A 27520-nucleotide genomic window follows, 5' to 3' on the forward strand; every position below is an offset into this window, starting at 1 on the left:
TAGTCTCTACATACACCAAACAGCATTTCACCGGGTCAGACAGACAGACAGATTATTTGTTAACGTCTGTTTTGTCTCACCTTATGTACATGACACATTTACTAAAAACAAACATGAAAGTACATGAGCCATTCCTTATGGAAATACGAGTACCAGTAAAGTTAAATAATACAAATATGTATAATTAAAATAATACTAACTCTATTGTGTATTGTGTTCGAAGTGCGCCTAACTTTTAATAGGGGATTAAATACTGCCACGGCTGCTATTACTAAGATATGTGGCAGAACAAAACGTTTTTCATCTGAGATTTTAAATTCCTGTAATTTGATTTCATATTATATCAGTGTATTAAGTACCACTGTGCTTGAAACACGTGCAGGGATCTATTAATTAAACTCAGCACCCCTCTGTTGGATAGAACACCCGGCAGTGAAGCATGGCCGCATACCCTCACGGCTCTACACTCATTAGAAACATGTCAGCGCCAGAACGATATGGCGTTGTTTGAAATCTATGTCCTTAATTGATCACATGATAACATGCCCTAATACCAGATTTTAACATTAAGAAAAAGAATAAACAACAAAGAACACTATTTCTGTAAGTCTTCCCATGTTACGGCTCATTTTAATATCGACGAAGCAAATGACATGGCAGTTGTCCAAAACTGACGATCTGTTACACAGATAACCATTTAACCATATCCTCGAATAAAACATATCCTCGCATAAAAACATACCATCGCATAAAAATATATCCTCACATAAAACATATCGTCGCATGCAAACATATCGTAGCATTAAACATATCGTTGTATAAAAACATATCCCTGCATAAAACATATCCTCGCATAAAAACATCCTTGCATAAAAAATATACTCGCATAAAAACATACAACAGAAAACATATCCTCGCATAAAAACATACCCTTTCACATATAGGGATACGCTTTAACATATTTTACTGCTTTAAAAAACCCCCAGAAAATTATGTTATACAGCTTACCGGGCCTTCTTCTTAATACATACAAGTCACGACAGTAATATACTTTTGTAATATAAATATGAACAGAAATAAACATTATTGAGAGAGAGAGAGAGAGAGAGAAGAAAGAAAGAAAGAAAGAAGGAAGAAAAGAAAGAAAAGAAGCAATGCGGTTCTCTATGTGTTCGATAATCAGACAGCAGAGTTACTCCAAAATGCAAACAAGGCTTCGCAATCTGATTACATAAGAGCAATACAATTTTTTTTTACCAAAACCAACAACCGAAACAACGTCCAGGCTAGTGAGCACACGAGCTAGCCGACACCATTCAACCGTTGAGCACCCCCTGGGTCGGCCACTGGTTTAAGGCAGTTTCTCCACTGGCTAATCAACCAATTCCACTCACATACAGGTCAGGGCTGGCTTGTATTACCACAGAGCTCTGTAACGCCAGTGTGAGTTAGACGTGGACCGCACCATCATGTCGCGGGGACGAGACCACCACGTGGCTGTTGTCGGGGGAGGATTGGTAAGTGATTACTTTATAATTTTACACACTGTTGACCAGAGTCCGAACACCGCGCTAGTGAAATCATCATGTCAACTCAGTACTGGTTCAGGCATTGTGTGTAGTTAAATGTAACACATCCACATGGTCGGTGAGAGGGTCAGTTGGGCGGGCGTAACAGCTACACATATTAAATCATGTCATATGGGAGAGACGAGTGAAAGCGGCTAAATGTGTCACAGTTAAGCGTGACTGAGGAAGCAAGGGACGGAGCCAGCATAAACGGGGGAAAGGGTACAGTAATTATTAATAAGTATTGAGTCTTTTAAGTCTAAACAAAAAAGACACCTTTCAAGTAAAATTCGGGCATCTTGTCATATTTTGCTCCATCCCCAACCCAGGCCAGGTACGCCCCCGGAATGTTGCATCCAGCTGAATAAAAACTAATCAGCCAAATAAACATCCATGAGATATTGTTTCAGGCTGGATTTAAAGTTCGCAACTGACTTCTAGTGTCTAATATCAAGGGGTATTGTATTCCATATCTAAACACCTGAGTAACTGAAGGATTTTTTATATAGTTCAGTATGAGGCCTTGGTAGCTGAAGTTTGTTTTTGTTAGAGGATCTTAGGTTATAATTACAGGTTTCAGATATTGGAGTAAGGACAGATGTATTCTGGGGAGAAGCCTTATAGGTAGTACTAAACCAAATAACTTCCGGCTGGGTCAAAGTTCGAGGTGCACCCAACTTTTGATAGAGAAGTCAACACCACAAGTCCTGTGATTGGTTATAAATGTGAGTGTGTTGGTTGTAAAAAATAATAGTTTCATCTGGGTAAAAAAAATGTGCAATTTTATTTCATCTAGTACCAATGTGTCAAGTAGCCTTGTGCTTGAAACATGTATGGGGTACCTGTAAAAAAAAAGTACTCGAATTTTGTGCGAAACTAGGGTAGTCATAGACGCTACACGTTATCTCAGAAACGAGCAGCTTGACCCCCATTTTTTTCTGATTCACTTTAAGTGTAAGGGGTGGTAGTATTTATATCCGTGGCGTTTATGTCGGTTGATACGTTGCAGGTAGGAGTTTTAGCCACATATGTCACTATTGTCGTCTATGGGATTTGATTTGGTAGTATACACCCTATAGCACATATTCAGTGCATAATAAAAAATATTATGATTTTGTCATTTTATTTAATTAAACTATACTGGTTGAGTAATTAGCCATCCCTCGATCATGCAAGTTCATAATGACCTTGACCTTGACAATAATCTCTGTACATGGCTCTGAATGGAGTTTGAATCAAAGTTAGCACTGAAGAAAAGTTGGTTTTGGCCTATAATTCATACTGTAAAGATTTCAATAATTTCTTTTTACATGGTATTTGACTTGCCATATACAACTGCTCTTAAATATGGTATTATATATAGGCAACCTGAACTAAGATTTTAATAGCAATTTATTTTTATATTAAAAATAGCATGTGCCAATAGTGGGTTAATGTCTTTAGTTTCCATTAACATTGTTAATTTCTTATATATGAAATTCTGAAAACTCAAATTTGTAAAGAAGTTGATTTTTATTGTCATTTTGACATATTTATAGGGTGCTAAGTTATATTTTAGACAAATTTGTAGTTTTATGCAAAATTTAAAGTAAATTTGAAGAAAAACTTTATCAAAAACATAATTAAATTTGTTGTCACTATTGTGCCTTCTGTTCTTATTTGTACATAACAATAAGGTTGTTAAACATATACTTAGATCTCCAGATCATTTTTTTTCTTCTTAATAATCACTTGGTTAGCTCTCATGAAAAGCATTTTGAGTTTATACTAGATTCAGAACCAATTTTTTTTCAGATTTGATTATCTGCCTTGTATTAAGTTGATAATTTATTTTATTGTTAAAGCTGTATTACCTAATGTTACTAGCTATATAAAATGCTGGATTACAGATTGTAGGAATACATCTAATGTACATATTGTATTCATCCGGATTAGAAAATAATGCAAGAAAATAGATGTTCGGGTAATTTTGTCATTTAAAAATAGTTTTTTTCAGTAATTAATCAAATATAAATGTGTTAAAGCTGCATGATTATTCCAGATATCACAACTATTAAAACCTCCAACTACATTAGGCTATAAATAAAATATAGTCAGGAATATTGGTGGCTGCCAATAGTTTTGATGGTTCATTATGAAAATCAGCATGGCCGATGGATTCGAAATTCCCACACCTGGTAACTTGAAGACACCCACACCCAGCATACAGGATTTCCTCCCAACACTAATGTTCAGGACGTTAAGTCATTACTTCATACAGGTACAGTCATGTTGGTGTTTCCTTCCTCACAGTGTATTTTTTTAATATTGATATTTCTTTGATGTGCCTGTTAAGGTCTTCATAATCTAGGGGTCAATCAAGTGCATGTGTTTTAATGGAATTCTTTAAAGGGGTAGAGGTACTCTGACTATCTTTGTTGTCTCTACATATATACCTGAATACACACACCCAACTGAAAGTAAATATCTTCAGGAGTTTTATTTTAAAACATTTTGTTGTTTAATATGACATATTGCATTTGTACAAAACTATATGCAATATATATGCTTTTTTGAGGTGTACATTATATTAGGTTGCACTGTAGAAAGAACAGTTTCAGTGAGGTTGTCAGTTTATGTCAGAATACACCAGATCCTGGTTGTCATAAAGACACATAGCTGGACACTTTTTGAAAAATGTATGTTATCAGTATAGGTAGTACTAAACCAAATAACTTCCGGCTGGGTCAAAGTTCGAGGTGCACCCAACTTTTGATAGAGAAGTCAACACCACAAGTCCTGTGATTGGTTATAAATGTGAGTGTGTTGGTTGTAAAAAATAATAGTTTCATCTGGGTAAAAAATGTGCAATTTTATTTCATCTAGTACCAATGTGTCAAGTAGCCTTGTGCTTGAAACATGTATGGGGTACCTGTAAAAAAAAGTACTCGAATTTTGTGCGAAACTAGGGTAGTCATAGACGCTACACGTTATCTCAGAAACGAGCAGCTTGACCCCCATTTTTTTCTGATTCACTTTAAGTGTAAGGGGTGGTAGTATTTATATCCGTGGCGTTTATGTCGGTTGATACGTTGCAGGTAGGAGTTTTAGCCGCATATGTTACTATTGTCGTCTATGGGATTTGATTTGGTAGTATACACCCTTTAGTGCTTTATATACCATTATGCCGATGTGGTATTTTATTCTGTCAGGGAAAGGTAAAATATTTAGTTCCCTGAACATGTCTTTAGATAGAGTTATTAATGGTTTGTTTAAAATTATTCACATTGCACGTTTTTGCATTTTTAGAATTTGAACCACTTGTTCCTTAGCACAGTGTCCCCAAATAGTAGCAGCAAAATTTAATTAATAGATCCCTGCACAGTGGTACTTAATACACTGATATAATATCAAATCAAATTACAGGAATTTAAAATCTCAGATGAAAAACGTTTTGTTCTGTTACATATCTTACTAATAGCAGCCGTGGCAGTATATGATATAGTTTTATGAGTGTTATTTATCATATTTATATCAGAATTGTTTGTATATTGATTAAGACTAACTGTGACAGGATAATGATCGCTAATAGCAAAACATGGTATACATACTTGAGTAATCATACTAGTGTTTGTACAATAAATGTGATCTATGATAGTCGAAGAATTTTCGGTTATTCTGGTAGGCGTATCTACTATTTGAGTCAATTCATATGACTTCAGTAGATTGCTCCACTTGGTATTAGAGCAACCATTTATGAAATCGATATTAAAGCCTCCCATAACAATTATATCAAGGTTTTCATTTAAAGCCTTTTCCAGCTGAGTGTCAATCATATCTATCCAGGACACATGTGAGTTAGGTGGTCTGTAGACAAAACATAACAAGATGTTTTTAGCATGTTGTAAATTAATTTGTAGCCATATAGTTTCTGTAGTCAAGTCTTCGATATCATTTCGTCTTTTATAGGATAAGGAGTTTCTAATATATACAGCCAGTCCTCCACCCTGTTTGTCCCTTCTGTCTTTTCGTTCCAAGTTGCATTGATCAATATTAATTATAGTATCCGGGATTTCCTGGCTTAGAAAGGTTTCACACAATCCTAATATATGTAAAGAAGGGTTTTCACCCATTATCAATGAGATTTCATCTAGTTTTGGCAGTATATGTTGAATATGTTTAAGCAGCTGCTGTCAAGCATTTTAAAAACAATGTCTGCATGCTGTAGGTCAAATAGCCTCTGACCCTGTGGTGGTTTTATTTAGGGATAAACAGGGACCGCTTAGATGACACTTGAAGTACCACTGTTTAACATTTGGCATACATTTGTACATCATTTTACGTAATGTTATTGTAATATTTTTACAGACGGGTGTGCAGAGCGGGGGTGGGGGGTGGGGGTGGGGGGTCTGAGATCGAAAACACTCCCTACTCATGTTAATTTTTTTCTGTTTTTTCAGTATATTTTCTGGGGGAGCATTTGTCGACCCCTTATATATTTCGCACGTCACAGTCTAGACCCGCCTCTGCGAACATTCCTGCACGCGCCCCCTGTTTCACTGTGTTAGATACATGTAAAAGGTGTTGAGAAATGTTACTATATTCTAGTAATACTGACTCAATGTACCTGCAAGCATATCAGCGCATGATATGATATGCTTGACCTTGACTAGGAATAGTGATATAATTAACCATAACCCCTCACTCACACACACATAAAACTACCAAAGAAACTCCCTCCCCACCCAAGAAAAACAAAAACAAACAAATAAAACAAAAACAACAACAAAAAACCCACGAACAAAAGCATAACAACAAAGCATTGTATGTTCTGTAACATAATATGTATGTATTTTGTACCGGCTCTATTTGGGCGTTTTGTACAGTAAATATTGATTGATTGATTGATTGATTGATTGATTGTTGTCCAAAACATTAAACAAATATATTTATTTTATAGACTAATAACTGTGACGAGTACATGCATTACCTTTTTCACCAGCTGCAAATATAATAACAAAATAATATTGAGTAAACTACATGTTTGTGTTTATTGTATTTAGGTTGGTGCATTAAATGCCTGTTTTCTGGCTAAGCGTGGTTTCAAAGTGGACATGTATGAAATGAGAGCGGGTAAGTCGTACATAGTTTTGTTTTAATTAATGGCCAGGGCCGTAGCTAGCCTAAATAACATGGGAGGGCAGCTAAAAAAACCCAGTACTAGGCCTAGGGGACAGCAACATAAGGTTTTCTCTAGCTAGAAAATAGGAAATTTTTTAATTAAAGGGAGAATGTTATTCGTATTCCACAAAGACGCACACTTTGTGACAATCACGCGATCCTCAAAGCGTATTTTTGCAGCGAAATTGTGTAGCAAAACACATAGGTCTTAGATTTAATTTGTTAATTCTTGACTTCATTGGTGACCGACACTTAGTGCACAACATAAACACACAAAAAACGAAACCTGACACGACTACAGGTTGAAACCCGACACGGAAAAGATATACTGTAATCAGTTTTGACTCCCATGTTGCCACTCTGTGAGAAGAAAAGGACTATTTGAAATAAAATAAAAACGCCTATTGACGTACGTTCTCCCATTTTGGTAAGGGGTGGGGTGGGGTGGGGGGTGGGGGGGTGGGGTGGGGTGGTACTTTTGCCGGAATGAAACGAAAATGCCCGAATCTGGATAACAACTTTTATTCATATTAGTATTACTAAAGTTAAAGTTTGTTTTGTTTAACGAAACCACTAGAGCACATTGATTAATTAATCACCGGCAACTGGATGTCAAACATTTGGTAATTCTGACTCGTAGTCATCAGAGGAAACCCACTACATTTTTTTCTAATGAAGCAAGGAATATTTTGTATGAACTTTCTCACAGACAGGGAATCACATACCACGGCCTTTGACCAGTTGTAGTGCACTGGTTGGAACTAAAAAACAACCAATCAGTTGAACGGATCACTGAGTTGGTTCGATCCTGCGACGCAAGCACCTCAAGCGAGCTCTCAACCGACTGAGCTAAATCCCGCTCCTGTTAGTATTACTAGCAAACAACCATATAAGGTTGTAAATGAATCACTTCGCGTCTTTACATGGGTTACAACTGATATTGTGGGTAGAATGATGAAAAGGTTTAAAACTACAAACTAGCCATGCTCAACAGCTGTTGATGGACTATCCGGAAACTTATTTAATACAAAAAAGAGAGAAGAAAATAGTTGTTTTATTTAACGACACCACTAGAGCTCATTGATTTATTAATCATTGGCTATTGGATGTCAAACATTTGGTATTGTTTTTACATATAAACTTAGAAAGAAAACCCGCTATATTTGTTTTCCATTAGTAGCAAGGTTTTTTTTTATATGCACCATCCCACAGATAGCATAGCACATACCACATCCCACATCCCACATCCTTTAATATAATAGTCGTGATGCACTGGCTAAAGCGAGAAGTAGCCCAATAGGACCACCGACGGGGATCGATCCTAGACCGTCAGCGCATCAAGCGAGCGCTTTACCACTGAGCTACATCCCGCCCTTGTTTAGTACAAGCAAAATTATACGATGTTAAATTGTTCAAAAAAATGATAGGTTACAACATGGTGCCAGATGTTCAAATAATGATAGGTTACAACATGGTGCCAGATGTTCAAATATTGGTAGGTTACAACATGGTGCCAGATGTTCAAATACGCTAGGTTAACAGAACATTTAAAAACCAGGGACTTATTCAAAACAAATAATAACTCAAAACATAACTTTGACCTTGATTTAGACCAGCTAAAGATATCCATACACAATCAAATCTAAAGCATATTTCGTATTTGTATAAAAATAATTAAAACAAAAATACAAGAATCCATGGTTAATTTAACTATATTTTGAAGAACTAGGCCCTTTTTTTCATAGAATCTACAATGCGTTGCCGGTCCGTTGCAGAAATGTTTTCAAGAGCCATTTAATATCCATTCAAACATTTCGTGGTGTCCCCTGAATTCGCTCCTGTCTACCATCAATAACCGCCCTCGAAATATACTTAGAATGACAAACGTTTTGCGGGAAGGACATAGCCTAGTGGTAAAGCGCTCGTTTAATGCGCGGTCGGTCTAGGCTCGATACTCGCCGTGGCACATTTGGCTATTTTTCGTTCCAGCCATTGCACCATGACAGGCATATCAAAGGCCATGGTATGTACTATCCTGTCTGTGGGATGATGCATATAAAAGATCCATTGCTTCTAATGAAAAACATGTAGCGGTTTTTCTCTCTTAGAGTATATATACAAACAATTACCTTTTTAAGGGCCCTATGGGCAACCTAGGGAGACACCACAGCATCATAGAGGTCTAATTAACGAGCTACTCTCGATTCACTAATGTCAAAACCTATACTATCTCTGGAACTTTCTTTTTGACCGACCGTTCAAAATTGCGCCCAATTTCTTCTACCAAATTTGCGCACTTCTCTTTGGCATAATACTTTGCGCCATTCAAAATTCCATAGCACTATCACCCCCACCCCTGCCTGCTACCGACCTTGGTCGGGCTGCTGGTGCTCCCTTGCACTTGCCAGTGCAGGCGGTCCCTCCTCTCCCCCCCTCCCCCCACCTTTCCTGTCCAGGACAGGCGTGCGCTACAACAGCTTGTTCTGAATGTGCACGTAAAGCCCTATGACCTGACCTGACCTAAATGTTGGACATCTAATAACCGATGATTAATAAATTAATGTGTTCTAGTGGTGTCGTTAACCAAAACAAACTTTAATTTAAAATTTTATTCTAGATATCAGAACTCAGGAAATTGTTCACGGAAGAAGCATCAATTTGGCGATGTCATACCGGGGTCGAGAGGCTTTGCGCCATATTGGATTGGAGGATGAGGTTGTTCGTAATGGTACTCCGATGTATGCTCGAATGATCCACCGTCTGGATGGAACTACTCGATCTATTCCTTATGGCAAAAAAGACCAGGTAGTTTGTTCCCTTATTACATGTATTATTTTCCTCATAGTATTCCCAATGACTTGAGGGTATATCCTCACTTAAGCACGTCTGTTTTTCTGCTGGCCATATTAACATTCGTCTTTTAGATACAGATAAAATAGGATAAAATAACTTGAAATGACAATAGCTTTTCTTTGGCCCTTCAACATATTTTTCTCTTTTGCAGTACATCATGTCCGTCGACCGAAGAAAACTAAACGAGCTACTACTAACAGGTATTCGAATCAGTATTAGTATATATATAATAATTATGAAAGGTTATATTGGCCGAAATATTTTACAAAATATCTAAACACTCAAGATAGTCCCTTTAACGACAAGGCAGTTTATATGTCAGTTCAGTATATTTTAATGTTTCTTTCAAATCATGTTGTTTTGGCAAGTCCTGAAGGTGACACTTGTCAATCATTAAAACTTTCAAATAAGGTTTAGTCACTAGTGCAGCTGCAAGCTTGATGTCACCAGTGTCAAAATGTCAACCAAACACCTATGGTGAAATTGATAATGATATATATATAATATGATGCACCAAGGCAGTCTATTCACTATTACACGGACTAGCATACAGAAAGCACCATTCTTCCAGTGACAAGCTACATGTATTCAAAGTAAGTACCTATTGTATATAATAATAATAATAATAATAATAATAATAATAATCAGTTTTAAGACATTTTTTAAAAATGTTACATAATTCACCTATCTCCCCAATAACATTTTCTACCCATCATAATTCTTGAATATTTAATAATTATGATTGATTTTCAATTTTCCTTTCTGAATGGGGAAGACAACAATCAGTGGAGTACACAATACATTATAAATTAAACCTAACATTTCCTTTTTAAAATATTTTAAATTTTACTTTTATATTATGGTACTAAGGGAGCGGGATCTAGCTCAGTCAGTTGAGCGCCCGCTTGAGGTGCCACGGTCGCAGGATCGAACCTCCTCCGTGGATGTCTACAAATGGGCTTTTCCCCCGTTCCAACTAGTGCTCCACGTGACATCAGAAACAAGTTTGTGGACTGTTGGTGGTATGAAATCGTGTGTGTTTGCAATCTATAATCTCACACAATTTAAAGAAACTGTTGTTCCATATATTACACTTCTCATTCATAAAGTTTTGAAAGCAAACCCTGATGTAACGACCGTCCAAATATTTAGTGATGGAGCAGCATCACAGTTCAAAAACAAATTCATATTTAGATTTCTGACGACAATCAAGGCAACACTCGGCATCACAGTGGAATTGAATTTTTTTTGCTTCTTTCCATGGTAAAGGTCCCGTTGATGGGATTGATGGTATTGTTAAGCGTACTGTTTAATGCTGTGTTCGAACCCGCAAAGTGATTGTACAGGATGCAAGTTCATTTGCTAAGGCTGCAGAAATGTGCAATATCAATATTGAAGTTGAGGAAGGAACACAAAATGACATGGATCAATGTTTCAAAAGATCCCCTGTACGAGACTTGTGGAAGTCAGTCAGTGCCATCCCCAAGATACAGAGAATATATATATACACACACATACATAAATAAATAATGTTTTGATTTTAAACATGCATTGTTGTTTTAGAAATCGACTTTAATAGCTCATATAGACTGGATGCGGCGTTTTACGCATATACACAATATACGATTATTTCATTGCGGCTGGCTACATGCGTTTTCAGACACATGCATCGCACGCATCCAGTCTAGACGCTCTCATTGAAACCATTGTAATTGGATTTCTTTTTAGCCAGACCGCACGCACGACCGCATCCGGTCTGAGAGGCACTCACATTGGCGCGGGGGGGGGGGGGGGGGGGGGGTCCCCTCCTCCGCCCCAGCTACGCCAGTGGCAACCAAATAGTTTTAATTCTTAAATGAAAAATACACTGTGTGCGGTGTCTTCCACAAGTTAATTAAGTCAAAGTAACAAACATTAAAGGATAAGTACGTTGTCAGCATTGGCATCAGTTTGTTTTGTTTAACGACACCACTAGAGCACATTGATTTATTAATCATCGGCTATTGGATGTCAAACATATGGTCATAGAGAGGAATCCCGCTACATTTTTTCAATAGTAGCAAGGGATCTTTTATATGTACCATCCCACAGACAGGATAGCACATGCCACGGCCTTTGATATACCAGTCGTGGTGCACTTGCTCGAACGAGAAATAGCCCGATGGGCTCACCGACGGGGATCGATCCCAGACCGACCGCGCATCAGGCTAGCGCTTTACCACTGGGTTTGGCATCAGAGTCTTCTTTGATTGAGTTTGCATTTTGTCGATTGCATTAACATTTGTGTTGGAGTACCTAAAACTATTTGGTATTATAGTGAATATTTAAGGGTGAATGGTGTAATAGCACTTGCGTTGGCTTCGATATTCTGTTATTCGGGTCAGTGCTAAATAGTTTATGACTAATAACGATTATTAACAATTGTTTCAGCTGCGGAGAAGTACCCGAACGTGACCCTGTATTTCCACCACAAGTTTGTTAGCTGTGACTTCAAGACAGGAGAAATGGTATTTGAAAAGTACGTCAACTAATCCACATATTTACAAACCCTATGGGCTGATTGTGTGTTTTACAAGCAAGTAAAGTTTGTTTTGTTTAACTAGAGCACATACATTAATTAATCATCGGCTATTGGATTTCAAACACTTGGTAATCATCAAAGGAAACCCGCTACTTTTTTCCATTAGCAGCAAGGCATTTTTAATGCACACTTTCCCACAGACAGGAAAGCACATACCACGGCATTTTACCAGTTGTGTTGTACTGGTTGGTACTTATAGGATATTAAACGAGCTTCCATTTCGTATCTTGTTTATGTACCGAGTGAAATAATTTTCAATTGTCACGAGCTTTAGCGAGTGACATAAACAGGATACGAAATGGTAGCGAGTTTAATATCCTATTTATTACCCATAATTAATCTTAATTTATATCACTCATCTCGTTTCGTTGACGTTCCTATAAGTTTGTCGTGCACTAACTGATGACGTCATCATGTGACGTCAAAAGTGTTACGTCCCACTTAGCATTCTAGTGGGACGTATCACTTTGATATGTACCAAGATATTTGTAACCATATGGGTAATAAAAGCGGGTAAGTGCATGTATTTATAAGTAAATGCTTAAACACTTAACGTTAATTACACTTTTTAATACAGCTGTGCAACCGGAACCACTTGCTTACCTATTCCACGCTAAACTAAATGAGTATAATATGACCAATACGCCATTGTAACCAATTGCAGAATTTTGACAGTCACTTTGAATGCTATACACATGCTCATATAAAGGTTTTAAACAACTGGCATATTATATTTTCAGTGAAAGAGGCGAGAGAGTGACGCGTAAAGCTGATGTGATAATCGGATGTGATGGTGCGTTCTCGTCTGTGAGACGTCAGATCATGAAGAACACACTGTTCAACTACGAGCAGACGTACATACCTCACGGCTACATCGAGCTGTGCATCCCGCCCACACACGACGACAAGGTAACCTCAGACGTACATACCTCACGGCTACATCGAGCTGTGCGTCCCGCCCACACACGACGACAAGGTAACCTCAGACACACCTCACGGCTACATCGAGCTGTGCATCCCGCCCACACACGACGACAAGGTAACCTCAGACGTACATACCGCACGGCTACATCGAGCTGTGCATCCCGCCCACACACGACGACAAGGTAACCTCAGACGTACATACCTCACGGCTACATCGAGCTGTGCATCCCGCCCACACACGACGACAAGGTAACCTCAGACGTACATACCTCACGGCTACATCGAGCTGTGCATCCCGCCCACACACGACAAGGTAACCTCAGACGTACATACCGCACGGCTACATCGAGCTGTGCATCCCGCCCACACACGACGACAAGGTAACCTCAGACGTACATACCTCACGGCTACATCGAGCTGTGCATCCCGCCCACACACGACGACAAGGTAACCTCAGACGTACATACCGCACGGCTACATCGAGCTGTGCGTCCCGCTCACACACGACGACAAGGTAACCTCAGACGTACATACCGCACGGCTACATCGAGCTGTGCATCCCGCCCACACACGACAAGGTAACCTCAGACGTACATACCGCACGGCTACATCGAGCTGTGCATCCCGGCCACACACGACGACAAGGTAACCTCAGACGTACATACCTCACGGCTACATCGAGCTGTTCATCCCGCCTACACACGACGACAAGGTAACCTCAGACGTACACATCTCACGGCTACATCGAGCTGTGCATCCCACCAACACACGACGACAAGGTAACCTCAGACGTACATACCGCACGGCTACATCGAGCTATGCATCCCGCCTACACATGACGACAAGGTAACCTCAGCCGTACATATCTCACGGCTACATCGAGCTGTGTACCCCGCCCACACACGACGACAAGGTAACCTCAGACGTACATACCTCACGGCTACATCGAGCTGTTCATCCCGCCTACACACGACGACAAGGTAACCTCAGACGTACACATCTCACGGCTACATCGAGCTGTGCATCCCACCAACACACGACGACAATGTAACCTCAGACGTACATACCACACGGCTACATCGAGCTGTGCGTCCCGCCCACACACGACGACAAGGTAACCTCAGGCGTACATACCTCACGGCTACATCGAGCTGTTCATCCCGCCTACACACGACGACAAGGTAACCTCAGACGTACACATCTCACGGCTACATCGAGCTGTGCATCCCACCAACACACGACGACAAGGTAACCTCAGACGTACATACCGCACGGCTACATCGAGCTGTGCGTCCCGCCCACACACGACGACAAGGTAACCTCAGACGTACATCCCGCACGGCTACATCGAGCTATGCATCCCGCCCACACACGACGACAAGGTAACCTCAGCCGTACATATCTCACGACTACATCGAGCTGTGTACCCCGCCCACACACGACGACAAGGTAACCTCAGACGTACATACCTCACGGCTACATCGAGCTGTGCGTCCCGCCCACACACGACGACAAGGTAACCTCAGACGTACATCCCGCACGGCTACATCGAGCTGTGCATCCCGCCCACACACGACGACAAGGTAACCTCAGACGTACATACCTCACGGCTACATCGAGCTGTGCGTCCCGCCCACACACGACGACAATGTAACGTCAGACGTACATACCTCACTGCTACATCGACTGATGGAAGGATGGACGAATACTGGATAGGTGGGCTGGAGGGTGGTTATACCTAAATAACACAATAACGCCGTAGGTATTTTGTTTTTACTCCCTGGTTTGCTTTGCAATTATATTACAGTGTTTTGCTTTAATTTCCAATATAGTGTTTTTGGTTTGGCTACTTGTTTTAATGTTCAGACTTTGCTTAGCTGCAATTATGTCTTAATTTGCGATATAGTATTTAGTTTTAACTGCTTATTTTAGTTTGCGTCGTAGTCTTTTGTTTCAATGGCTTGTTTTAGTTTTGCGATATATTTGTTTTACTTTGTGATTATTTTTAGTTTTAATTATGCTTTAGTTCCACATCATACTGTTTTGTTTTGTTTTCATTGAGTTGTTTACCGGGTTCATATGGGTCACTGAATTCCTGAGAAGTCATGGCATTAGAAAATGTATTTTTTTTTAGGCCTACACAATCATGGAATTTTGAGTTAGGCCATGGAATGTCATGTAAAATGAACAATGGTTGAAAACTATTTATCCCTATTTAAAATAGCATATGCAGAATGGCAGTTCGCATAAAAAAGTTATGTTTTGTTGCATGTAGGAGAAAAAATCGTTAAAATCCCACGAATGGTAATGAAAAATGATTTTTAAAATTCATGGCTTTTAGCTGACACCAATGTGTATGAACTCTGGTTTAGTTTGCAATATATTTGCTTATTTGCATATATCTTGTTTGTTTTAGTTTTTGGTGTGGTAGTTTGGTTCAGCTGCTTGTTTTAGCTTTTGATGTAGTGTTTTGGTTATTTTGCTTTTTTAGTTTTCTCTGTAGTATTTTGGTTTGGTTCCCCTGCTTGTTTTAGTTTGCAATGGGCGTGAACTATCTCCATATCTGGCCACGAAACGAGTTCATGTTGATCGCCCTGCCAAACAAAGACAAAACCTACACCACGACACTGTTTATGCCATTTGAAATCTTCGAGAAAACCAACACCGAGGAAAAACTCATGAATTTCTTCAGAACATATTTTCCAGATTCTATCAACTTTCTTGGCGAGTGAGTAAATATAGTTTTCCGGAGAGTATTGAAATTTAAAATACAGGTCTAACTTTGATCATACATACTCTTTATATTTGCCAAAGTAAATAATCACCATGCCTACTAGTTGAAAAGATGGTTAAGGTAACCATTGTCTAGCATACTATTTTGCTGAATTTGTTCATTTTCTTTATTTATGTACATATTTATATCATAAATTGCCATTTACAAATCACATTATACATCCATATTATGATGTGGGTATACAGCGGTTTCACACATTTAACTTGCAATATAATAATACCTATGAACACAAATACATACGAATATACATAAGCAACTGAGGTAAACATGCTACTATGAAAGTTATGCTAGTGTCAGACTGTCAGCTGTCAAGACGAAGTTGGCCAATGTTGTAATTTTCCCAATTCCTGACTTGCGACGGGTGCGCTCAGATTAATAACTAATCGGTCGTAGGAGTTATATACGACGAGAATCGAGTTGTAAGAGCGCTCAGACTACCAACTGGACAGTCGTGGAAGTCGTGAGAGCAGACATGTGGCCACCTTTGTCATCCTAGTTGGTATTCTGAGTCTAGTATTAAACCAATACATTTTTGTGTACTTTAATACTCACTAGTTGTAATCCATGTAAAAATGCAACCCTATATAGCTGTTTGGTAGTAATGCAAATGTGAAAAACGTATACTATCCTGTCTTTGGAATGCAGCTGCATATAAAAGAGCCGTTACTGCTCATCGGAATGAGTAACCCATTGCGTGGCGGCAGCGATTTTCACTATATCTTATTATTAATTCCTTTATATACACAGTGTTTCAACTTAGGGACAACATATGTGGACTGTCCTTTATATACAGTTGGCTGTTGTATAGAAAAGTGTTTACAACATATTGATTTACAAATGCAATCCTAATTGACACGTAGGTGAGTGTTCAAGTGACCGGTCGGTCGTGATGTGTTATATGATTTACATGCTAATTTTGGATTTGCTTACCCTGCTAGTTCTTCAAACGCCCAAAAACCGTGTATGTGGTTCCAATATTTTGAAAAGTGGCTGAAAAAGACTCCTTGTTGCTAAGTGATAAAAGAATAGATCATATGACAAAACGGAGCTCTACCAGTACGTGCACCAAATGTCACAATTAACATATATCACTCAGATGACAGCTAAAGATGTATACCCGTAGAACACCGATTCTTTTCCTGTGGAAATATAAATGTATTATGTACTGACAAGACAACTCTTTTCTACATTTAGAGATAACCTGAAGAACACCTACATGAACACCCCAGCGTTACCTCTCGTGTCAGTGAAGGTATGTATCGTTGGTTAGTGTGCGACACTCCGCTGTCTGACACTATCATTCTTTAAACCAGATATACTTACATATACCTGTCTATCTATCTATCTATCTATCTGTCGGTCTGTCTGTCTATCTGTTTATCTGTCTCTCAATCTGTCTATCTATATATCTGTCTATGTACGTACATCATGTGTGTGCGTGTGCGTGTGTGTGTATTTGTGTGAAAGAGAGAGATAGAGAAGTGAGTTTTGTTGGACTTGCGGCTAAAATGAAACATATAGACGTTTGTGCATAAAAAATATATGTTGTAAATGTTGTCGATTACCGTACATTGATTGTCATGTTATCCCGTTGTAATGATAATTATCTCATCATAACGAGATACAAAATTTTATATCCTACACCAGCCACAGTGTACATATGTAAACAATATTAATGACATAACTTTACAAAATAATATTTACCAGACATGTCCGTACCTAGACTAAAATAGCCGAAGTTGGACTTTAAACAATTAAGGCACATAACAATAATTTAACGTACTTTTGTCCAGACAGACAGAAACGGTCACTTCAAAGCTAAACTGACAGGTTTTCATTATTTTCCGAGATTAATGGTCAACGCCCCCTTTCATGGCTTCACTAGGTACTTCCTTACCAAGATGAAATGCATAATTAATTAATTTACTCAACCAGTACAGTTGATATATATTTGTTATTATTGTAGTGCCACCCATACCACGTGGATGGCAAAGGTCTGATAATGGGGGATGCAGCACATGCGATGGTTCCATTCTACGGTCAAGGAATGAATGCAGTAAGTTCATTTTTAAATAGCATATTAAAATCTTTAGTAATGCCTACTAACTGTGTTCGGTTTTTTGTTTTGTATGTGTGGAACAATTCGAATATTATCATCATTTGGGAATAAACTATCGAATATGCCAAAACATTATGCACTATTTTGATGTAGACATATTAAATATTTAACTAGATATCATCTAGTTCGACTGACTTACAAATCTTTTATGGCTTATTATTACATTTCTACTGCTGTTTATAGTCTTTATAATTTACAAACCTCTAATTTTGCACATTATATAACAATATTAAATCTGATTTTTTGTTTTTAAACTGTTTCTGTGAACCCCCACAATTTGCAAGCACCAATGTTGGTGTATACTAGTTAATGTTAAAATCATCACTTTGTCATAACATTTATTTCCCAGGGAATGGAGGATTGCATTGTGCTTGATGACATGCTGAATCAGTACAACGATGACTTCAGTAAGTTCAGTGTTTTTCTATTTAACCAGGATTTACTTTATTTCAACTAAACTGAGAGAAAGAAATAAGTGAACGTGCTTGGTATTGTAGACCAAATTTAATTCACTGTTAGCGTCGTAAAGCTATTATGTACGCCGTGTATAGTACAAAATGTAATATGGGATTAAATGTCAATATCCTAAAGTAACTGTGAACCAGCCTATTAACGGGAAATGGTTTCTGCACACACGCATTGTAATGTAGATTGATTTGATGAAATAATGGTTTATCTTATTCACTTTATTGTCAAAATCAACCAACAAATACTAATATCCATGCCATTTTATGATGTGAAGAGATTAAATGCATGTCGTAGTCTAATGTTGACATTCTACAGCTACTCCCGTAAACCGGACTATTGTTTTCAAGAGTGATGTTTGTCACGTGACGTCATCAAAACTCTTATGCAATAAATCTGCGATGCAGACGAAACTTTGACAAGACAAGACAAGACAAGACAAGACTTTATTTACTCTCTGGCCGTTGCACAACGGCGTAGGAGGAATATATACATCATATTTCTATAAACACGTGACAAGATGAAAGAGAAATACAAAAGTTAAATTACAATGATTGTGAATTAATTCCTATGAACATGTGCATACAACATAAAGCTGTGAATATTCATAAAAATACAAATATATAAACTGTTTAGCTGGTAGAACTAGTTAAAATTGTTATTGGTAAATTAATGTTCAATATATATATATATAATGTACTTCTGGGGGTTGGGGATGTGAAATATCAAGGATGTTTAAATGCATTCATAATTACTTTTATAAACTTTGCTAAATTCTTTAGCGTACTGATTCGTTTGTTTTGCATTAGTTCTTTGAATTTATAAGTACTTGGTCGAGTATAGTAATAGGGATGTAAAAATTGAGTCCTAAAATTACAAAAAAAGTGGCAAATGAAAAGATAGTGAAACTCATCACCAATTTCACTTTCATTGCCCAGGGTACAAATTCTATCTTCTAATGAAATATTATTCCAGCGTCGTTTCTACCGGTAAATAATAGTTTGATGTTCTGAATTTTAAGAGTGGTTTCCACAGTTTTTCTGGAAGTATATTAATGTGTTTTTCTAAAATTAGTTGTTCCTTATATAATTGGTAGGTTTTGCCTCTCGAAGATAATGATATGTTACTTCTCCATGTTTGTGAATATTGATCAGTTTGTCTTTGTTTAATTTGTTGCGAGAGACAATTAACTGATCTGAAAGTATGAGCTACCCAGACATTACCCATTCCCAAGTTTTCCAAATTGTTTTTAATAGTAATGGCCCATTTATATTCTGATCCGTTAACAATATAGTCATTTAGCATTACTTTATACAATAACGTCGAAAATGTTGACTGCTTTCCTGATAAAAGCCATTCTTCTATAAATTATTAATTCAATAGGAAGTCTCCCTAACTCTCCAAAGAGCATGAAAATGGTGTTGCTTTCTTAATAGGTAAAATATGTCTTTAAAAATGTATTTGTACGGAATTAAATATATCAATTTTCTCATGTCCCCAGACTTCACATCCGTATAACAAGATTGGAAGGACTATTGAATCAAACATTTTTAATTTACATTCGGTTGATAAATGATTATTTTTGGCTTTTAATAATACAAAATACATGGCCTTAGTAGCCTGTTGGCTGAGCTTAGTTTTAGTAATACGGAAGTTATTTAATTTAGTAAAGATAATTCCAAGATATTTATATTCATTTACATTCTCTAGAACAGTGTTTCCGATCTTGAAAGTATGTGTATAATCTCTAGTGGTTCCATTAAAAATTAATATTTTCGTTTTGCTACAGTTTATTTTAAATGACAGTGGAGTGTATATTTATTTAGGTGTGTTTAATATTACACGCCATTTAATATAATGCGCACTGTGCAAAATGGCGGTCGGGTATACATTTCTCTTTGTATAGAAAATATTTTGATGTGTACATGTCTTTGAGCACTTTGTTTTTAGGAAGGTTTTCTTAATTCAACAAAAGTATTTTGATGTCAGGGTTCAGTCGTATGCAGATTCCTTAAAAACAAGTCAAATATAAGTATACCATCTTATGGGGTATCCCGGTTCACTTTTCTTTCACAATAATGTCAGATTGAATGTTAGTGATGTCAGACTGAATCAATGTCATTAACACAGTTAACATCCTGACACTTTGGATGTCTGTTTTGGTTACAGTTAGTCTTTCGTGTTAATGTGATCCCTTATTTCTTTCCGTCAGTTTGTTTAATTCATAACGTTTAATGACAACTCGATCTCAATAGCATTCACTTAATCTGTACATGTTTTAAAGAGACTGTCCTCAATGTGATGTTATTGTAACACATTTCCGGCGGACAGAGCATTTCACAGCACTAATATTATATGCAAAATGCATTTTCTTGTTTAGAATATCTGTGTTTCTGTATACAAGATGTTCAGATCGCCAGACTGTTTCTAGAAGCCGAGACTAGATTTTACCTCGCAATAATTTCCTACCTACGAATAAATATATAGTAGGAAGTAAAATGAAGTTTTAGCTACTACACATTAGATATACCGACACTGATATTATAAACAAGAAAATGGCAACAAACTCAGGATATATTGAATATTTCGATAAATATTTACATGTATCTTGTTTGTAGCAAAAGCGCTGCCAGCCTTCACTGAAATGAGGAACATTGACGCCAAGGCAATTTGTGACCTCGCCATGTACAACTACATTGAGGTGAGATAACAATATGTGACCTCGCCATGTACAACTACATAGAGGTGAGTTAACGATCTGTGACCTCGCCATGTACAACTACACAGAAGTGAGTTAACGATCTGTGACCTCACCATGTACAACTACATTGAGGTGAGTTAACAATCTGTGGCCTCGCCATGAACAACTACATAGAGGTGAGTTAACGATCTGTGACCTCGCCATTTACAACTACATAGAAGTGAGTTAACGATCTGTGACCTCGCCATGTACAACTACATTGAGGTGAGTTAACGATCTGTGACCTCACCATGTACAACTACATTGAGGTGAGTTAACAATCTGTGGCCTCGCCATGTACAACTACATAGAGGTGAGTTAACGATCTGTGACCTCGCCATTTACAACTACATAGAAGTGAGTTAACGATCTGTGACCTCGCCATGTACAACTACATAGAGGTGAGTTAACGATCTGTGACCTCGCCAAGTACAACTACATAGAGGTGAGTTAACGATATGTGACCTCGCCATGTAAACTACATTGAGGTGAGTTAACGATCTGTGACCTCGCCATGTACAACTACATAGAGGTGAGTTAACAATCTGTGACCTCGCCATGTACAACTACATTGAGGTGAGTTAACGAGCTGTGACCTCACCATGTACAACTACATTGAGGTGAGCTAACGATCTGTGACCTCGCCATGTACACCTACAAAGAGGTGAGTTAACAATCTGTGACCTCACCATGTACAACTACATAGCAAATGTTAATATTGTATTGTTAGCAACTAATTTGTTCGTACAGTAATTAGCTTCGAACAAATCTATATATCAATTAACTTTCTAGCAATCTGCTATTGGGTCCTTTTCCACCACGGATTAATTCTTGGGTCTAATCGAAACGGTGTTCCCTAAGGGCCATAAGATACTACATAAAGTATGTCTAATATACAGAATATATACATATTATATCAAATCTATGGATGAATCAACTGCCTATACCTATAATTGGGTCCCTTTCCGTGCATTTATTCCACCATGGCTATCTCATGACATTAGTTTCAGCGTCTAATTGAAGCCTTGTTCCATTTGGATCATACGATATTACGTCGATGACGTCTGATGTTATACGGAATATTATATTGTTTTAATGTTTAAAGTATAATAATAATATTAGTATATTATATGTCTGTTAAACAAAGTTAAAAATGGCTGACTTGCGAAAAATTTAATTTTCTAAGCCATTTATAATCAGTTTATAATTCAATCTTATTAAATATGTAAGCTTAATTAGTAGTTTTGCTATTTTACAGATGCGGCAAGGTGTGAATTCACGACTTTTTATTCTAAGGAAGAAATTGGATAATTTACTCTACGCCCTCTTTCCAAACACGTGGATTCCACTATACACTATGGTAAGTTATATATAATTTATTCTGACTAGCTTTTGAGTGAGTGAGTGAAAGCTTTTACACGTGCGTATATACCACGAAGGTTTCACGCACGCCTGTCACGGGCTTAATCTCTGACTTTCGCCAGTGACTAAATGCGGGCCAGGAGGGGGGGGGGGGGGGGGGGGGGGTAAGTTTGAGGTGGGCAAAATTTGGAATACAAAATTTAGTGGTCGGTCAAAGACCTAAGTCCTAAAATCCTAACGACATTCTACACTTCTACACATGTCTGGACTAAGAATTTAAATCCAAAGATTTTTTGACTGCTCGGCCTGAAAGGTTTTAAGGTGAGTTGAGCAATTGATTGGGCACCAAAGTAAAGTGCGTTGGACTATTTATAAAAAAAAAATAAACATAAGAATTTTGAGCCGCGGACTCATAGGAGGAACCATAGCGAAGTGATGGACTGTTCAGGCCTGAAGTTGGGGAGTCCTTCAGTCAACATGGCGATGTTTCTGTTGATGGCTCCTGGATAGATGTCCCGCAGTACCATCTTCAAGATGCGGTGGATGGTTGCGTTGGGCATCGATGGCATCAGGAGTCCCTGCCTGTACAGTCCGTCCTGCTGTGCCGTCATGTAGAGTTGGTCCGAGTGAAGGGCTCCTTGTAGCTGGTACTTCACTTGTCCAGTTGGAAGTTGGCGCCAATGATCTTCTCTCCAAGGTCCCTTGATTAGAGCGCTATCGGTAAAGTCGCCGTAGACTGCTCCTCGGTATTTAGCTGGCAGCTTGTCGCAGACGAGAGTCCAGTCGGGTTGGTCGGATGTCTTTGGTATGGTGGCTGCAGACACCTTCCTCCTCTTGGACTCCCGCTGGACCGCCGCTGGATCCGCAACAACTTCCGGAGGCGCTGATGAGCTGGCTGGGGGGTCACTAATGACCACATGTCCCGTCTCCATCTGCGTTGGTACGTCTACAGGAGGGACCGCCACTGTCAGTGGAGCTGACAGCTTTGGCCCCCCCCCCCCCCGGGCCACTCCTGGCGAGTGCTTCGGTCGAGTAGCTGGGGGCGACAACGCAGAATGAACCGCTCCCGGTGGTTTAGCCACCGGGTTTGGATCACCCTGCACCGCCCCTGTCGGTCTCGTCCTCCGTTTCGGAACAGGAGGGGCCGCCCCTGTCGGTTGAGCGACCAAGTTAGGTCCCACCTGGGTAGTCTTAGGTCGCCTCCTCCGTCTTCTGCTAGGTGAGCGTCGCTTCTTGTCCACGCCGTAGATTAGCGTGACAGTCGCTGAGTCGCCGTCGTGTTCTATGCGATACCTGGACAAAGGCCCAAGCGTACGCAACACAGCCCCTAGGGTGGGGGGGGGGGGGGGGGAACAGAAATCACCACGTTCTCGGAATACAACCGCATCATTCGAGAGTCAGTACAGCCGAATGTCGCCCCCACTTGGTCGCACTTTATTTTCACATCCTAGCTTTTGAAAACAGCCAACAAAGGTATCAGTAGTATATTTAATTATGACATAACCAACACCACCTAATGACGACATGTCTAATGTCATACGTCGTCTGTTAACACCACGTGACCTGGCAATGCTAACTCAGGTGACATTTGATGACAGGTCAACGTTCAGGCAGCCGGTTTCCCTAAACGTTTGCAAACTATATAGACTAGTTTCCTGAAATGATTATTCGGTTTAATGTATAGCTCTAAAACCAGAGTAGCAGCCGGTTCTTGGATGCGAACCCAGCACCTACTAGCCTACAAGGTATAGTATCACAGTTACCTATGTCATATTTCACTATTTTTATATTTATAACTGATAAATAACAAGAAATAAACCGATCACTTACATATGTTTGCATACATATCTAGGGAATATCAAAATTGTAATGTGCTTGCACGCCACTAAATAATCGCGTATAGTACGACTATATTATCCTGTCTTATCACGACGAATTCACAAAATGTGGCAAGTTGACTGAAGCTAGATAAGTCCGTCAAAGGCAGAGGAGTGGCACAGAGACAGCAAACGTTTCGGCAACATCCGCCTGACGTAACGTTATGGAGTGTGGGACTCAAAGGAACGCACCTAATTCCCTCGTTCGTTTACAAAAGACTCTTCAGTATTTTTTTTATTATTTATTTATTTTTAGCAGAAAATTAAATTATTTGTTGTAATGTTTACGGGCATATAGTTGAAGGTACAATTCAAAGACAACATTAATGAATACGTTTGGCAGGAAGCAGCTATTATGTAACTTTGACATTGCACCTTTAAAATGTATGACTTAACAACTGCACCATCGAGGCTTATGTCTGGTCAAGTTCAGCTGACGACCCGACGTCAAAGTTACAATATGATTGTTTTATGTAATTCATTGTATTATCATCAAAGTATAAAACTTTAAAATAAATGTTATAACAAAAAATCCACAAATGTACACACACGAACAAGCACAAAACAAAGAAGAAGAACAAAAAAACAAACAAAAACCCCCACCAAAAAACAAACAAACATAAAACTACAAAAACAAACACAAAAACCCCACCCTCAAACAAAACAAAATGAGAATATATACATTGTATACTTGTACAATACCACGAACGTCTGCTTATTGTTTTTTCAACTCTTATTATCGTGCTTATATCCAATTAAGGTTCAAATACGCTATCCTGGGCACACCTCAGCTATCTGGGCTGTCTGTCCAGGACAGTGAGTTAGTTGTTAATGGTTAGTGAGAGAGAGGAGAGTGTAATGGCCTTACATCTGTCCATTGAGTCGTTAAAACTCGTTCTCGGTGGGACCCGTACCGGGCTGCGAACCCAGTACCCACCAGCTTTATGTCCGATAGCTTAACCACGAAACCACCGAGGCCGTCTGCTCGAACTATGACCGCATATACAATTATTACTAACAATGATTAACTCTGTATGGTTCAGTTTGTTGCGAGTAATTTCCCTTGGCTCTTTCGTGACAATGTTCTCCATTTTTTCCTACGACTTCAAACCCAAAAGTATAATTTTTCAAATGTCAAACGTTCTTTTTGGATTCAGCAAACCCAACTTAGTTTAGAAATTAAAAAAACTATTACCCCAAATCTATTAATATCAAAAGGAACATTTCTCAGTATTGATTTCAAAATTATTGTTTTAGTACTGATATGTGCAATTTCTCAGTACTTAATGGAAATGTTTTCTTCGTTCCTGGTTTTGATGGTTATTTTAGTTTACTCGTGGGTGTTCGTTCTGATTGCAAACTGGAAGTTAATTTTAAGTATATCTTTTGAAATGTTGTTTGTCTTCCTGTCAGGTTTCATTCACAAGGATTCGTTACCAGCAGTGTATCTTGAATCGGCAATGGCAGGACCAGGTAAGATTTCCGAAAAGAAAACATATTCGTATTATTTTCGAATCGTTCACAATTTCTAAAAAGAAAACATACCGATACATGTTTGAATCGCTCACAATCTTTGACGTGTTCATGAGATTGGAGCTTAATTTGACTGCTTTTTTATCGTGTTCTATCACATAATTCATGAATACAAAACAAAATCTTGTCAGGAATGTGACCAAGTACGTAATTCTGAAATAATGGAGAAAGTTGAATAATTTTTTTTTTGTTTTTTTGTTAAACGACATCAGTTAGAACCCATTGATTAATTAATCATCAACAATTGGATGTCACATTTAGTAACTCTTTATATGCACTTTTCCGCAGACAAGACAGCACATGCTATGGTCTCTGATATACCAATTATGGAACACTGGTTGGGACTGGAAAACATAATTGGTCAACCGAGTAGGCTCGATCCTACGGCCCAAGCACACGAGGCGAGCGCTTTACCGACTGAGCTAGATCTAGCGATGAAGCAAACTGAGACCAATGCATGTTTCATGACACTCCAGTGCTTTGTGTGTTCTTGATGATTACGTGTCAGAAATAAAGTGAACACACTTACAATGAAACAAATATTGTAATGTCCACATAGCAACTACATTGCAACGTCCCCGCCCCAGAGTACACCCCCTCACCCCCTCACAACGGATTTATACATTTTAACAGCGGTAAAAGAAACAGTACAGTATTCTACAACGATTACAAAAAACCCCACCCAGTAATGTAAAGGGAATTCTTAACATATTTGTTCCTGACACTTGGTAGGCATACAATAGACAATGTATGATGATGATTATGATGATGATGAAGATGCGGTCTATTATTTTTTTTTACAGTTTCTGAAGCGAGTTAGCTATGGAGTTGTCGTGGGTGGCGTCTTCCTCGGGTGCTACCTAGTGAGGAACAAATTATTAAACGAAGAGATATCCTTGCTAGCTCTTTCAGAGTGGCTGCCCATCCATCTCTCTCCTCTCTCCAAGTGGTTCGGCCACATGTGGACGCAGTGATCTGCAATACTAAACGACTCCGGAGAGATTTGGTTTGGAACAAGACACGACTATGTGTTTATCGACACCTCAGTACATAGTAGACTTCGGTTGTTTGGTGTTTAACTGTGTTATGATTATCCTATTAAAATTAATAAATTATTGAAGTGTATGATGGTGAGGTTCAAATCAGGGCTGTACCTAGCTGGGGTGAGTGGTGGGTGGTGGTGCATGTAATTGAGCAACCTCAATATGAAAAACTACCATGCAAACCATGCAATAGTTTTGTTATTAACTGTCCCGTAGCTATTTAAAGGGACATTCCTGAGTTTGTTGCAATTCTTAAGATGTTATCGACTAACAGAGACTTTTTGACGATTGTAATTACATATCAAATATATTTTTCTTCATAAAATATTAGTGGCTGTGTATTAAACGTGTTTCTGATCGTTCTAATATTTGTACTATGTTAAATTTCATTTTATTTCCTAAAATATACTTCTTTCGTACGTACGAAATTATTTGAAGACAAAATCCAGTTTGGGCTTCTTACAAATATTAAAACGACCAGAAACACATTGGATATACAGA

General features: G+C 38.5%; 1 protein-coding gene across 1 annotated transcript; it reads left to right on the forward strand.

The window, feature by feature from the left end:
- Positions 1-1301: 1301 nt before the first annotated feature.
- LOC121371668 (kynurenine 3-monooxygenase-like) lies at positions 1302-27101 on the forward strand. The gene is made up of 14 exons (XM_041497731.1): positions 1302-1517; positions 6611-6680; positions 9346-9533; positions 9733-9781; positions 12012-12099; positions 12903-13071; positions 15621-15814; positions 17075-17132; positions 17847-17936; positions 18349-18406; positions 21083-21165; positions 22463-22564; positions 25857-25916; positions 26780-27101. Exons 1-14 carry the CDS (start codon positions 1470-1472, stop codon positions 26948-26950), a joined length of 1428 nt encoding a protein of 475 aa, XP_041353665.1. The 5' UTR covers positions 1302-1469; the 3' UTR covers positions 26951-27101.
- Positions 27102-27520: the final 419 nt, after the last annotated feature.

The sequence above is a fragment of the Gigantopelta aegis genome, chromosome 4 (assembly GCF_016097555.1).
Source record: "Gigantopelta aegis isolate Gae_Host chromosome 4, Gae_host_genome, whole genome shotgun sequence".
Lineage (NCBI taxonomy): Eukaryota > Metazoa > Mollusca > Gastropoda > Neomphalida > Peltospiridae > Gigantopelta > Gigantopelta aegis.

Bases quoted from the DNA above. Each gene is read 5' to 3' on its own strand.
- LOC121371668 (XM_041497731.1), top strand. From the start codon at position 1,470: ATGTCGCGGGGACGAGACCACCACGTGGCTGTTGTCGGGGGAGGATTG. The intron at 17,937-18,348 runs GTAAGTTCATTT...TTTATTTCCCAG, and splicing joins ACGGTCAAGGAATGAATGCA to GGAATGGAGGATTGCATTGT. The intron at 18,407-21,082 runs GTAAGTTCAGTG...TCTTGTTTGTAG, and splicing joins TCAGTACAACGATGACTTCA to CAAAAGCGCTGCCAGCCTTC.